Source organism: Mesoplodon bidens (genome assembly GCF_964165515.1).
Source record: "Mesoplodon bidens genome assembly, chromosome: 10".
NCBI lineage: Eukaryota > Metazoa > Chordata > Mammalia > Artiodactyla > Ziphiidae > Mesoplodon > Mesoplodon bidens.
The window spans coordinates 24,779,853-24,796,164 of NC_138172.1; the positions used below are offsets into that span (position 1 = coordinate 24,779,853).

The 16,312-nt window shown below is 40.2% G+C and overlaps 1 protein-coding gene across 13 annotated transcripts in view; it reads left to right on the forward strand.

Annotated features, from left to right (window-relative positions):
* Window positions 1–16,312, forward strand: part of MAGI1 (membrane associated guanylate kinase, WW and PDZ domain containing 1) — a 626,907-nt gene that overhangs the window by 469,806 nt on the left and 140,789 nt on the right. For all 13 annotated transcript variants that reach the window (XM_081246536.1, XM_081246528.1, XM_081246535.1 and 10 more), the window contains exon 3: window positions 16,191–16,310. In XM_081246536.1, the coding sequence (XP_081102662.1) occupies window positions 16,191–16,310 (120 nt within the window). The remainder of the gene's footprint in view (window positions 1–16,190; window positions 16,311–16,312) is intronic.

Here is a 16,312-nt window from a genome sequence, read left to right on the forward strand (position 1 = left end):
TTCTCCCTTACACTGAGTGTTATATGACATATTTATTAGCTTAGTTATTGTGTGTCTCCACCCATTGCTTCCTTCTTTATGGAATCTCTCCTAATGTCACCAAATTACTTAAATAAAGGCCTTTTGAAAACGAAATTATCTTATTTTGCAGACTTTTTCCCTCTGTTCTGATTCGAGACAGAGGGAAGGCCGTTTGTACTCCCATGTGGACAAACAGGACACTGCCGTTTTTCTTGTATAAGATCATTCTTTTGTCATGCTCAGCTCTCCCCGTGGGATAGTTGTAGGTGTTTCTCAAAGACCAAACCTGGATCGCATTGTCTGGTTTCGGATGGATATTGTCATGGAGAAAAGGGAAGTGAAACCAGTGCTCATCTCCCCCTAAGGACCCTTAACTGTGGTCATGCAGCAAATGGGGCAGCTGTGGGCTTTCTGAAGGGATTGAAAGCTGGGTAGTGACTGATCTGCGATGAATCCTTATGTTGAGGAGTCCTAGAGGATCCATGAGAGCACTGAAGGGCCCATTGAAAAAGAGGCCCGCTGAAGGGCCTCTCAGTCTCCCTCAATTGGTCTCTGTTGCACAAGAATCCTGGGAAAGACAGTTTGCAGACTCCTACCCCAACATCACAGAGCAGAGTATGGAAGGGTGGGTTTGGAGCTGAGAGACCGCTTTAATAACCAGCGCAGGCGGTGATGTATGCTATGGAGAAAGATAAAGCAGCATGGGTAGTACAGGGTGGGGGGCAGGGGTGGAGAAGGAGGTTGCAGTTTAAAATAAGGCAATTTAAATTAAGGAATTCCGAACGGAGAAGATGACTAGTCTGTTCCAGCTGCCATAGCAAACCAGTGGCTTAAACAACAGAAATTTATTATTTTCTCACAATCTAGAGGGTGGAAATCCAAGTCAAGGTACCAGTGTGGTTGGGTTCTGGTGAGAGCCCTCTTCCTGGCTTACAGATAGCTGCTTTCTTGCTGTGTCCTCAATTAGCAGATAGCGAGCATGAGTGTGAGCTTGGGTGAAAGCTCTCTCTTGTGTCTTTTCTTACATGGGCACTAACACCACCATGAGGGCCCCACCCTTATGACCTCATATAAACTCTCCCAGAGACCCCACCTTTAAATACCATCACGTTGGGGCTTGGGGTTTCAACATATGAATTTGGGGGGGACATGAATCAGTCAGTAGCAGTGACATTTGAGCAAATACTTGAAGGAGGTTTGGGAGCAGCCCTGAGGTTATCTGGAGGAAGAGTGACCACCTGGAGCAAGAGTGTTTTAGGGGTGAGTTATATATAGCAAGTGCAAAGGCCCTGAGGCCTGGAGTATTCTAGGAACAAGGAGACCAACAGGGCTGGCACAAAGGGAGACATGAAGCCATTTGGTATCAGACTTCAGAACTTAATCTCCGACGTCAGAAAATCCTGAGTTTTAATCCCAGTTCAGCCCCCTCTTTAACTATGTGACCATCATAGGCAAGTAATATGTCCTTTTCAATGCTCAGTTTTCCCATTTCAGAAGCAAGGATATTAATACTATACCCTGTGGTTATGATAAAGTTTCAGGGGAAAAAAATGTACTTTGCACAGTGGCTGACATATAGTAAGTGCTTAGTAAGTACTTGGTTGTGGTGGTGATAATAGTAGACGTGTATTATAAATTTAACACCTATGGCTGCTGCTGCTGCTACTCCCTCTCCCCTTCCCCCTTCCCCTTTCCCCTTCCCCTTTCCCCCTCCCCCTTCTCCCTCCCCTCCCCCTTCTCCCTCCCCCTTCCCCTTGCCTCCCCTTCCCCTGCCCCCTCCTCCTCCTCCTCTTCCTCCTCTTTATTGTTACCACTATCATTGTTAAACCTGTTTCATGACCCAGAGCTTGAAGCCTGAGGCAAGAAATTGCTTTTTTTTTTTTTTTTGGCGGTAGCGGGCCTCTCATTGCTGTGGCCTCTCCCCGTTGCGGAGCACAGGCTCCAGACTGCAGGCTCAGCGGCCATGGCTCACCGGCCCAGCTGCTTCGAAGCATGTGGGATCCTCCCGGACTGGGGCACGAACCCATGTCCCCTGCATCGGCAGGTGGACTCTCAACCACTGTGCCACCAGGGAAGCCCAAGAAATTGCTTTTGATAAATTTTGGAATGTTTATAATTCCAGTCCCTGGATTCCATGGAAAGATTTCTGAATTGTGCATCAGTCAGTACTACTTCCTCCAATAAACTTTGTGACATGTCCTCACTTTCATTTTTAGTGTTTGTGTAATTGAGGCATCATAGTGGCAGGCATGCTAATGCAGCTCTGGAAAAGAGCAGTGCTTTCCCTTTGTCAGGGGTTGGCCCATGGTTGTTGAGTGTTGATTGTAATGGAGCCTGCAGTGGCTAGGGACAATTCTGTTGGCTGAGAATTTACCTGAAGATGCCCGGACTTCATCCCTGGTCCTGGAGTGGTGACTGGAGACTTCAAACTTTTGACATATTGATAGTGCTCCTTTTTGCATGGTGGGGATGCTTGTTTTCTTTGTGCTCTTTTATGGGTTCTAAATTTTCTAGAGCATGTACTCTGTATATCTGAAGAGAGAAGAGAGTAAAGTTTATTAATTTTTAACTTAGTCACTTCTACCTCAAATTGGATTGGGTCCTATTTTGTGAATGTCATATTTTCCATTAATTTGGTGTAAATGTCATTCATTGACATTAGTTGCTGTTCATTTAAAGGTTTAAAAAAGCACTCTTTCCTCTTGAATGTCTCATTTCCTGTTTTACATAGGTAAAACAAAAATTTTTTTGTACAGACTTTTGTAAACTCACTAACTTTAAAAATGAATAGCTTTAATCTTTTATTACTCTTTTCAGATGCAATGTGTGTTACATGTTGAGAGCAGAAGAGGCTTTCTGGATTTCCCAGCTGGCTCAGTCAAATACTTTATACCTTTTTTAATTTTTGGTTTTGTGTTGAGAAGCCAGGCCTGTGGAAGCCCATGCGGTAGCTTTTGGATTTATTTAACACTTTGACTCTTTGCTCCCTCTGGGCAAAAATGTGGGTTTCCTAGAAGTGTAACTGCTGGGTAAATAGGTTAAGAGGCAGGTGTCTGATGAAAACTCCTTGTAAGAGCTCTGGGATCATCTATCACATCCCCAGGTCTTCACCTGCTGACAGGAGGCTAATGGCAATGGTACCTGGGCTGCCAGATCAAGGAAATAAAGACTGCCTCTCCCTCCTCCCTGCCCTTGATCAGCAGGCGCTATTGACAGGGATGGTGAATTAGATGAAACTCGAGAGTGAGGATCAGTAAGCATTGTGTGATATGATGTTTAATTAATAGGTGTGAAATAAAACCAAACCAAATGAAAGCACTCGTTTTTTTCTAAGGATAGAAAGCACTCGTTTTTTTCTAAGGAGAGATTGTTACATATGTCAGAACTAAGATATCACTACCTTTTAATGAATGAATTTTAGAATTTCTGTCTTTAATAAAGAGTCATTTATTTGATCCTTGGCCCGATTTTATCTGGACTCATATTAGGTCCAGTTTGTGTAGATGACAATGGTGTAATTTGCATTCTTAGGTTAAGGAAAAGTCTGTGGGCTAAAAATGATGTGGCCAGTTTGGAAGGCAGCGCTTTCACTCACCTGGCATCTATGAAATAAGGCTTGTTTGAAAAGGGACAATTTCTATTAGAAAGCATAGAAAAATTTATCGTTTTTAAGTAGTAATTATTCTAAATACCTTATAATAATAAACATTTCTACTTGATTTTACTTTTTCAAAACTGGCCACTCACTTTCTAGTAATACCTTTCGATACCTCATATAGTTTTCTAATGAAATAATTCCTTTAAAGTCAGTGTGGGGGGCTTCCCTGGTGGCGCAGTGGTTGAGAGTCCGCCTGCCGATGCAGGGGACACGGGTTCGTGCCCCGGTCTGGGAGGATCCCACATGCCGCGGAGCGGCTGGGCCCGTGAGCCATGGCCGCTGAGCCTACGCTTCCGGAGCCTGTGCTCTGCAACGGGAGAGACCACAGCAGTGAGAGGCCCGCGTACCGTAAAAAAAAAAAAAAAAAAAAAGTCAGTGTGGGTGATATCACATGAGCACAGACTTCTGTTCATCACTTTCTACATTTTTCCAGGCGAATGTTTAGAAGCATTAATAATTTGTGTTTAATTTCACCTCTAAAATCTACTTCATTTGGCTTACCAGGCAGAGTGAAAAATAATCATTTATATGACTCATCCATCTCGGAAGTGTAGTCTATAACATAAAACAACCCAGAGTTGTGACAAGGGAAGTACTACATAATGTGAGACTGTAATTGCTCACTGAGAAATGAACTAAGCAAAAGAAGGGCAATAACACTTCATCAGCCGAGTCTGCCTCATTTTGTAGTTGCTCCCAGTCTGTATGTTTTTGGAATGTGACTTACAGTTAGAGAGATAATTGGCAAGCATTAGATAAGGTAATGGATGGTCCCAGGGTAGGGAAGTTAAGGCGGTAATTCAGTTTTCTGGGAATCTTCCTGTGTCATCATTTATGGGGGGAGAACATAAGTGGCTTATGAAGAATAGCAGAGTCCCAGGAGTGAATTCAGCTCCCTGGGAATCCATCCTTAAGTGATGTCGACATGCTTTGTTCCTCAGACCTGGCTCATAAGACACTTTTCGAATGTTAGAGTTTGGGTTTTTTTTTTTTTTTTTAATTTTATTTTATTTATTTTTTTATATAGCAGGTTCTTATTAGTTATCCATTTTATACATATTAGTGTATATATGTCAATCCCAATCAGAGTTTTGGGTGCCAATAGTGCCTTTTCAAAGTGAATGGTGGTATTTAGGAAAATTAAAAAGGCAGAGGGGAAGTACATGTTAAAAAAAACAGAAATACTTAGTTTTTATGCTCTTTGCTCAGTTTCAACACTGTTCTGAAACATAATCCTAGAAATTTTACTGTTCACACTACGTTTTCCTTTATACTGTAAAGGCCATACTTGGTCTACGCTTAATGTTGTACCCAGCTCCTCTCTATTCTTTTGGCGTCTTATATCCTCCATCACACAGTTTCCTTTTGTTTGCTTTGGCATAGTATATAGTATATACTTGATGAGCGCCAAAGTAAAATTTACATGGTGATGACTATTAGTCTGTATACTTGAGAAGGCTTTAAGAACTGTCATGACTAGGTCAGCTGAGAACCAGTGTATTTATTAAAATCAATACAATCTGCTTTTTTCTTATATCCATCTTGACTTGCTCTTATAACTGCTCGCTCTTGGTACTAGATATAAATTGATTTCTCTCTTTATAGCCAGGTGTATAGTATTTCTTCAATAAGTAAATATTACATCCTTGCAAGGAGGAGTTAATCATATGAATCACGATTACATGAAATTAGGGGACTTGAGGGCCTCAAATTCAGACACTGTATTCCAGTAAATAGGCATCTCTCTATCCTTACAGATGCCAGTGCTTAATGTCAAATGATTAACTAAAATTATGGTATTCACAGAACGAGTTGACTTTATGATTTCTTAGCAAAAGATAATCCAAAGAGTTGTGGTTAGAAGTTGTGTGCGTTCGTGTGAGAGGCTTTGAAAAATGATAATGAAGGGTAGAAAATTATGTGAACTGTGAAAAATTTGTGGGAAAAAAAATGCCCCTCCTGGGAGAATTAAATTAGGCATTATGTACAGAAAACCTGTGTTCCGAGGTAGCAGTATAATGAAGGATCAATAGTTCGGTTCTTTACTTTTAAAGCAGAATGGTTGGAAAGAAAAAGGAGGGAGTTGTGATGGTGATGGTGATGATGGTTTTGTGGTTATGGCCAATGTTTACAGAATGCAGATTATAACCAGGCCTAGCAGGTTATGTGTATTGTCTTACATAATCCTTACACAACCTTATGAGGCAGGTATTATTATTTCCGCATTTTAGAGATGAGGAAACCACAGCCCAAAATGTTTAACTTGGCTGTGGTTACACAGTTTGTCAATATCAGAGCTGGAATTTGCACTCACCAAGTGTGATTTTAGATTTCATAACAGTTTCTCTATTTGGCCTTTCTGGGAAAACTGCAGACCCCTGCCGTTTTTAGTACAATAATGTAACATGGTCTGTAATTTCTGATCTCATGTTGCACTTGGTTTCTATATCTGAAGGACTAATGAAAGCAGGCTGCTCTTGAAGAACAAATTATGCCACGTGCATATTATTCACAGAAATGTAACAGCTCCTCTACTGCATTGTAATATCCTTGAAGACAGACTACTTTCTGTTGTAGTGCAATATTGTTTATAACAGCTTTATTGATAGACATTGTACACTCCATAAAATTCAGCATTTTTATTATAGTCCTAGAACTGGGCAACCATTCCAGCTATCTAATTTTGGGACATTCTTTTTACCCCCAAAAGAAACCATCTCCTCATTGGCAGTCACTCTTGATTATTTTTATTTATTTATTTATTTTGCAGTACGTGGGCCTCTCACTGCTGTGGCCTCTCCCGCTGCAGAGCACAGGCTGCGGACGCTCAGGCCCACTGGCCATGGTTCACGGGCCCAGCCGCTCCGCGGCATGTGGGATCCTCCCGGACCAGGGCACGAACCCGCGTACCCTGCATCAGCAGGCGGACTCTCAACCACTGCGCCACCAGGGAAGCCCTTGATTATTTTTTTTTGAAACTGAAGAAAGAAAGCTGCTGAAGATTAGAAGCATTTAGCATTGGGCTTGCAAAATCACCTAATTTGTGGAAACTTGATATTCTTCATTAATTATAGCTTTTCACCAAAATAATCATTTTCTTTCACATGCTTTTGAAATTACCTGGTTGAAATCATTGATATTAGTTCATTCCATTTTATACAAACGATTGCTGTCGTTAATTCAGAGAAGGTAAAAAGTATAACCTGTCATAATAAAGTCTATCTGATCTAATCCCTTTTTATGATAGACAGTCTTTAGGACTAGACTATGGCATTACTGATTTTCAGAATTCCTTTCTGAACAAAAATGCCTCAAGATAATCCTCCCAAGTTGATTTTTGATAAGGATGTATCGAGTGTTGGAGATCTTATTCTTTATTGCCTGAATGCTGAATGTTTGCAATGACTCAATGACAGCTTGAGAATTTTCCCTTTCCTGTTTTTAATGAATGCAGGATTTCCGTGAATATGTATGTGCCAAGGTTCCCTCCCCCGCATCAAAGAGGAAGAATGGTTAATATGCATGTTCAAGTCATTACTTGACTTTCCTATTCAGTGGATTCTGGCCTGAATTACCTCATTATTCTGATTAAGAGGTAGTAAGAAATAGTTCTTGGGAGCTCAGGTTTTGGATTAAGGAAGTCATGGGGGGAGAGGTCAGGCATTCTCCCCCAGCTTTAACTCCATCAGCACAAACTTTCTTTGATGAGGACAGGCGATGAAGAGCTGTGAAGACTCAGCTATCCCTCTCCCCCTGCTAGTTTGTTTCTATACCCAATGTCTTCTTTGTATACAGGGGTTTGGGCTGCTCTGTGGCAGTAGAATCTTGGGTTCAAACCCTGGCTCTGCCATTTACTAGCTGTGTAATTTTTGGCCAGTCACCTAATCTCTCTGTGCACTTTTTCTCATCTGTGAAGTGGGGATAATAATAATAACTATAGGGTTGTTTTTGTCTGTTTGGTGGATTTGAAAGGACACAAGTGGGGGACTTGTTTTCTTTTTTCTTTTTCTAATAACCATTTTTTTAAATTGAGGTACAGTGTAGTTGACTTACAATGTTGTGTTAGTTTCAGGTGTACAGCAAAGTGATTCAGTGTTGTATTTATATTCTTTTTCATTGTAGGTTATTACAGAATACTGAATATAGTTCGCTGTGCTATACAGTAGGTCCTTGTTTATCTGTTTTGTACAGTAGTGTGTATATGTTAATCCCAAACTCCTAATTTATCTCCGCCCCCCACCGACTCCCCACCATCCCCATTGGTAACCGTAAGTTTCTATGTCTGTGACTCTATTTCTGTTTTGAAATAAGTTCATTTGTATAATTTTCTTAGATTCCACATATAAGCGATATAATATGATATTTATCTTTCTCTGTCTGACTTACTTCACTTAATATAATCTCTAGGTCCATCCATGTTGCTGCAAATGGCATTATTTCATTCTTTTTTATGGCTGAGTAGTATTTCGTATATATGTACCACATCTTCTTTATCCATTCATCTGCATGTGGACTTGTTTTAAAACATAAACACTTTCTCTTAGGAGAAGAGGTCAGTTGGTCTTTTGTCCTCCGTTCTCTGTGCATACCTCGTGTTCACTGGCAGGATCAGCAGGTGATACAAAAGCTTCAGTGAAAGCGAGTGCTTTTTATTCAGGAAGATCTAATCCAATACTAAGCAGATGCTTTTCTTTATAATTTTTAAAATATCCTTGTAATTGTGTTAAGGAGAAAGTCTCAATTTGGTGCTAATAGGTCTCTAACAACTTTCTAATGTTTGTTCATCTCCCTTTGTAATAAGAGAATGCATGCGGGCCTTAGGCTCAGAGCCTCAGTCTCTAGATAAGATGAAATGATTTTACTTTGGTTGTGTTTATTTTTAGTTATTGTTTATGGCAGGCTGAAACTGACTGTTCACTGGAGGTAATATTAAATGTTTCCTTTTCTAAAGTTTTATAAGCAGTAAAATTCACTCTTTGTGGCGTACACTTCTGTAGGTTTTGAGAAATGCATCGTCCTTCACTCTCCACCACAATCAGGATACAGAAGAGTTCGGCCTCCTCAACCCCTCCCCCCTCCCCCCATTCCCTTCTACTGTCCCCTTTGTAGTCAGCCCTAACCACACACCTGGCAACAACTGGTTTATTCTCCATCCCTATTGTAGTACTGCCTTTTATAGAATATCACTGAAATGGAATTATACAGTACGTAGCCTTGTGAGTCTGGCTTTTCTTAAACTTACGCAGTCTATTTGAGATTAATCCATGTTGTTGTGTACATCTGTACTTTAGCCAAGTTCATTGTAGGGATTTACCACAGTGTATGCATTCACCAGTTGAAGGACGTTCAGGTTGTTTTTCTCTTTTGGGTTGATTATGCATAGAGCTGCTATAAACATTTGTATATAGGTTTTTGTGTGAATGTAGGTTTTCATTTCTCTAAGATAAATATTTAGAAGTGTGATTTTGGGGTCATATGGTAGATTTATGTTTAACTTTTTAGCAAACTGCCAAACTCTTTTCCCAGTAGCTGTACCATTTTGCATCCTTGGCAACAACGTTTGAGAGTTCCAGTTGCTCCATGTTTTGGCAGCATCTGGTATCGTAAGATTTTTTTTTTTTTTACTCCATTGTAATAGGTATGTAGCAGTTAAGCATTTCCTTTTTACATGAATATATTTAAGTTTTTTAAACAGCTTTGACTTGAAGTGAAAATACTGAGTCAGTAGTACTGCTGGTACTGAGATAGGGCAAAAATTGTGTGAGTGGTAGGTAACTGAGTGAATTTGGGGAAACAACATGTTCTACTCTGCTTCATCTCCATCAACTAAAGAATGAATAGTATGGGCTTCCCTGGTGGCGCAGTGGCTGGGAGTCCGCCTGCCGATGCAGGGGATACGGGTTCGTGCCCCGGTCCGAGAGGATCCCACGTGCCGCGGAGCGGCTGGGCCCGTGAGCCACGGCCGCTGGGCCCGTGAGCCACGGCCGCTGAGCCTGCGCGTCCGGAGCCTGTGCTCCGCAAGGGGAGAGGCCACAACAGTGAGAGGCCCACGTACCGCAAAAAAAAAAAAAAAAAAAAAAAGAATGAATAGTATGAGGGTATCCTGGATATTTAACCAATTTCAAGCAATGTAAATACTTGTTTTATTATAGAAAATCATGCACTTTCTTTTACATGGAAGCGGTTGGGATGACTATAATTTTTGGAAGCCTTATTGTTAGATTTGGATAAGCAAGACCCAGATGAATTTAACATCAGGTGATATCCTTGAGTATTAACAGTTTAATCTTAGTAGAGTAATGATCACTGTATTAGTAACCTGGCCTTCAGGCAAGTTGGATAGGTGCTGAGTGACGGCTTGTCTAGAAACCTAATGGTATTGGGAACACATAGCAGTAGGAAATAGCATGTTAGTGTCTCATTTATAGGACTTTTTTGCTGCCTTAACTGGATATTTCAAGAGAATTTCTAGAATAAGAAGAGAGAGCAAATGAGCTCCGAATCTGGTTTCATTTCTGTAGCCATAGTTTGTGGAGTTTGATGACAAGGAAGGTCGTTTTCTGATTTCTTCAGCGAGGGTCACTCATGCCAGGTACACTGAAAGTTTATGAACCATAGAATGTGCCCAAGAAGCAAGCAGCCACTCAAGCTTTCTGGGCAAACGTTTGGGGGCATTGCTAACTCATACTGAGACAGTCAGCAGGGCGTAGCTCAAATTAACTTGTTAAGTTGTGATCTGGTGGCAGAAAAGCCTGATAGTATTCACTGCTCTGGTGCAAATCTTGTTAAATTTTAACACTTCAAAAGGACTCTGTTTAAGTGATGAACAGTTTGAGGTTTAAAAACCAAAATCAGGCAGAAAAATAGTGCCACCTTCTCAACTTTATTTGCCCTGTATTCCTATTCATAGCTAAAGGCAAGTGTTGGGGACATTGATGCTGGCTTTCTGTGAGGTGGAAAATCTTGGGAAATATTGTGTGTTTGATTCACTTGGAGGTTCTATTCTTTGGCGCGTTTTTGCAAGGACTAAGCTAATATTGAAGTTGTTTGAGTAGGAAGCCCAAGGATCAGGTAAAGATTTCTTAAATAATTATTTTATTTGATTTATAAAGTGCCAGAACAACTACGTGAGCAGTGGTACAATTCAGAGAGATTTAAAGAAACAGTCCTTTTTTCTCTTCCCATTTCTGAACGCACCCTCCTGAGGTTGCCACTGTTAAGTGTTTGTTCCCTCCGTTTAACTATTTATTAACTCATAAAACATGCAGCACCCATAGGGCTTTCTTTCCTCTTTTTCAATAAAATGCAGTGATTTTTTTTTTTTTTTTGCACTTTATATCACTCAACTGTACATTGTAGATATTCTTTCTGGTAACTGCATGTACATCTAACAAGTATTCTTTATATAGCAAAAATATGTATGTATATATATTTCCTAAGGGTGACTCTACCATATTTCATTCAGTCATTACCATATTCATAGGCACTCAGTTTTATTTGATGGTTTATTTTGGGGGACTGCATTTGTTTTGGTCTGGGTTTTGGTTTTTGTTTTGGCTATAAACGATGATGCCACAGTTTATCTAAGGAGAATTTTTTTTCTAAGAGTCCATAGCCAACAGGAACCAAACGGAATTTTTAGTACAAAACATACAGTTTGACTAGATCATTTTTCAAAGCATATGAGTTTTTAAAAGGATGGGTTTCCTGTATGAGTACAAGATTCTGCAGTTTGATATGTTTCTTGTTTTTATTTTGAGAGCTGGAAGTGCTTTGAGGGCATGCTCGTGAACATTGTACTGGAAATGCCCTCCTAGTTTAGAATTGCACTGGCCAGTCCAGTTGCCACTAGCCACATGTGGCTATTTAAATCTAAAGTAATTAAAATTAGATAAAATTTCAATTCATTTCCTCTATCATGTTAGCCACATATCAATAACCACATGTGTACAGATGTTGAACTATAACGTTGTACACCTGAAATGTATATAATCAAAATAATAATAACCAGATGTGGCTAGTGGCTACCATGTTAGACTCACATCTATGGATCATTTCCATTATGGCAGCAAGTTCTATTGGCCAACAGTGGTTTCCAATGAGGGATAGTAAAGTCAGATTGCCTACTTTCAAGTCATAGCTCTGCCCAGCTTACTTGTTATGTGACCTTGGGAAAGTTACTTTACTTCTCTGGGTATCAGCTTCCTCATCAAAAAATGAGTATAATAACAATCCTTCTGTGTTTCCTAGGAAGATTAGATACAGCAGTATTGATTAAGTGCTTAGCACCTTGCCTAAGACATAAGTAAGCATCCAGTAAACGGAAGCTATTATTTTTTTCTTGGTGTTTGATAATCTCTCTCTCTCTTTTTTTCTTTTTTTTCCCCCTTTTGGAAGGCGAGGAACTGGGCACTGTGTTTGTTTGTTCAAACATAATAAGTGCAAGATATTGTTGGCCTGATTTCTAGCTAGACCAGCAAAAAACAATGTTGGTAGGCTATAGCAACCTCTGTTTGTCGGCCTGGTGATTTTTTTTTTTTTTTTTTAATATGCTGTCCCCGAAAAACATGATAGAATTTGTTTTACTTCTCTTCTGCCAGGAAGTAACCCTTCTGGCTTTGTTAGAAGCGTGGTTTGTAATAATTGTACCCACCCCAGATGGCTCCTGAAAAACCTTTGAAATGCCATCTGCCAGGCGTGTGTCCAGCAGGCAGCCTGTCATTCTGCTGGAAGAAAAGAGGGGGCGGGGTCCCCTCCCAGGCCCTTTCTCCCTAGTGTCACTGAATGCATCCTGGTCATGTGGTCCCAGACCCAGGGCAGGCTGCTCAGAGGATAACTGGGTGTAAACCTCCTCATGGCCTGCAGAGTGGAAAGGTTTTGTCTGGGTAATAAACCCTGAGGGTTTTGTGGGTGGAGATATACCTGCCCCCACCCACTTCCCCTGCTGCTCAAAGGTCCTTCTAAGCATATTTATTTCCAGGGGAAAATGATGTCTGCTCGTTTTCATTTTTCCTTTAAAATGTTCCATTTTTCAAGTTCTTGATTGTTTTCAATCCTTTCAGGAAATTAAGACCCAGAGGTTATTGTTGTCTTTACAGTTACACTGAGAAATTGGTTCAGAAAATGTGGGAAGAAATGACAAAGATTAAAGATGGTTATAGGAGGAAAAAAAACCCAATACTGTGTGGTGTAGAAGACTTTAAAAACCCAAGAAATCTTTAAGTTAATAGAATTTTGGTATGGAGTCCAAATATCAGAGTTGCCATATAAAACATATTTAGGACAGATTCTTTCACAGCAAGTTTCAAAGAGATTCTGTTCTTGCCCTGCTTTGGAATTTCCCAATATGATGTAGACTGTGCTTTCCAAGTAGCTGGCTGAACAGCTTTTGCACTTGGCTCTGAGAATCACACCCTCCTCCTCTGGTCCCGCCTTGCTGACTATTGTCTCTTAGTCTCCTCTGAGGATCTTCCTCCTCTTCTCCGTTTCTAAAAATTATAAGGTTTTTGTGTTTAAGTCAAACTTCTTGGCTGCTTTTTCTATACTCTCTCTCCCCCTCAATTATCTCTTTCTGTCTCTTGCCTTCAAATGCCAGTGGTTTACTGATGACTCCCAAGTTTAGGGCCCAACCACCACTCTGATCTTCAGATTTACATAGTCACCTGTTCACAGCTCTCTACATCTAGGTGTCTGATAGGCATTTCATACTTTTTACATGTTCAGAAGTGAACTCTTAAATTTTTTCCCCTAAAAACCATTTCCCCCATCTTCTTGATCTCTGTAAATGGCAGAACCCATTTGCCCAGGTCAAAGAATAAGATGGCAGTCCTTATTCTTTTGTTTCTCTTATACACTCCATCTACTTCATCAGCAAGTTCTGTCTTTAAAATATAGACCTAGCATGGCCTGATGAGTTGATGTACTTTTAATACATCTGTCCTGCGGAGTGTCTTATAGCTGTTTAAAATGTTTACAATTCATAATAGAAATCTCACTGCTTCTTGTCACCTTTGTCTACTGTTCTTGTCTGTGCCCTGATTTTTTTTTCTCACCTGGACACTGTAGTAACCAACTAACTTGTCTTCTTGCTTCTATTTTTGCCCACCTCACCCTCCTACTCTGCCTGTTTTCTGCCCTTAGCTCAGTGATCTTTTAAAAATAAATCATGGTACTATCCTACTCAAAACACTCTAGTGGCTTCCCATCATCCTTAGAATAAAATATGAAATGTTTGCTGTGGCCTGCATCATCTGGCCACTTGCTTTCATTTCTAACCTCTTTTCCATTGCTCTGCTACAGTTAACTCTGGACTTTTTGCCCTTCCCCCAACATGCTAAATCTATTCCTACTTCTAAGCCTTTGGCCTTAGCCCAGGCTGGGATGCTTTTCCTATCACCTTTGTGCTGCTCTCGGTTTAGATGGCACCTCCTTAGCCAGGCTTTTCCTGATTACCTGTCTAAAGTAGCTTTGCTACTCCTCACCTTTCTTCCTCCCTCTAAGAGATTTTCAAACACTTGAAATTATATGGTATATCCATATACATATTTATAATCTATCTTTTATAATAAAATATAAATTCCATTAGAGTAGGGGCTTTGGCTTCTTCTCCAGTGCCTAAATTGCTGCCCAGCAGGTATTGGGGCCTTAGTGAATAATTCTTGAAAAAATGAAACATGTAATAATATATGTAATGTATTAATATATATAATTATATGTATATATAAAATTTGAACTATAATAGTCTACCAACTCATTTCATTCTAATAGTAACATAAAGTATATATCTGGTAGCAATTATTGAGCTTAGCCTTCTAAAAGTCTTATCCCACTCAATACACACAACAAACCTATAGTGTAGGTAGTATTATTATCCTTATTTCACAGGTGAAGAAACTGAGAAATAGCAGAAGCTCAGGAACATGCCCAAGACCACAACCTGGTGAGCCAGACAGACTATGAATTCATCATTCCCATTCTATATACCTGCTCTACAACAGTATATGGTACTGCTTATGCTTCTGGAATACCCACCGTGTGCTTGACACCATAGATATAAATATTGTGAAGCACTTCAGTGACCTCGTCATCATCTGTCAGGGGAGCCAGAAATGGGAACAAATTAGGATACAATACAAGAGTAGACTGCTGGACACTATACAAGCAGGCTTCTTTACCAGAAAGTCTCAGCGTGCTGGGCATAAGCTAACATTTGTAATATAATTGTTCTGTGGACAGTTTGCAGCTCTTTATAACACTCAAATTTCAGATAATAGAAAAACGGGGCTTGTTTAAAAATGTGTTTAACCTGAATGAAATATGCAACAAGTGTTGAGTTTTTTGATTTAAGAGAATTCTGGATATCCACTGTAAGTGCATGGAAATTCACATGATCAGAGACTGTGCTCTGCCATGAGCACTGGAGCTAACATACAGTTGCTTATTTCATTGTTTTAGGGAGAATTAGGACTAGGGACAAATCCCTGCTTATTATATTAAAAAAACATTGACCTGAAAGCGCCATAGGTAATGGTGCCTTGCAAAATGAACCCATGTTGATCATATCCCCTAACTTGAATGTAGGAGCAGAAGTCATGAGTTTTGCTCTTTTTTGGTCTCTCCTAACGTTGAACATAGGTTCCTGGTATACACTATGTAATTGCTTCTTGGTTTATTTTCTTTTTTTGTTTTGTGTGTAAACCATATTCCTTCCACACTTTGGTGTGAGGTTGGGCTAAATTGATAGGTCTCCCGCCCAGCACCTGAGCTGGGTGACTTAAATATTCTAGAGGCTCTGTCTTATTTCATAAGAAGAATCATTATATTTATTAGTCTTTGAGAGAATGACGAGATTAATTCAGGAGGAGAATTTTCTAGCAAATGCAGTGTCCTTTTTCCCCCATCAGAAGTTATGGGTGGCCTCTTTTTGCCAAACATATTAATTACATGGAGAGCAGCAACATTTTAATCCCTGGGAGGTATCCAGCCACAGATATTGGGCAATTGAATTTCTCTAGTGATGTGTTTATGCAGTGGGTGTCATTTTCTTCAAAGGGATTATTACATTGGAAGTTGCCAGATGTGTTGAGGAACACAAGAATTTTGAGGCCTATGATAAAAATATAAACCCCTTAGTCTCTGAGCTTAAGGTGGATACCTTTTTTAGAACTTATTGGATCCCTAAAAGCTGCTGGTTGTGAATGTCATCTGTATAAAATCCAGTTCACCCTTTTCATTCAGTGCATGTTTTAAGTGATAAAAATCTCCCTGGGTTGCCTAGCTGTGCTTGGTTTTCTCTTTCTTGCATTTGAGGGGCCCAGGCATCAGAGGATGGAAGTGAGGATACTTTTCTGCTAGAAAGAAGTTGTCTTTGCCAGGTCCCTGTCTCAGTAGGTGGGTCTGTTAGTTTAGGTACTCCAGCTTACTGAACAGGTTATTTTAATTACACCTGGATGGGGTGCTTCCTGTTTCAGTGGACTGATGATTTCTTGTGCCTTTGTCTTGTCTGCTGCAGGCACAACCCGGTCTCCCAGAGAAGGAGAGGTGCCTGGCGTGGACTATAACTTTCTGACTGTGAAGGAGTTCTTGGACCTCGAGCAGAGTGGGACTCTTCTAGAAGTCGGCACCTATGAAGGT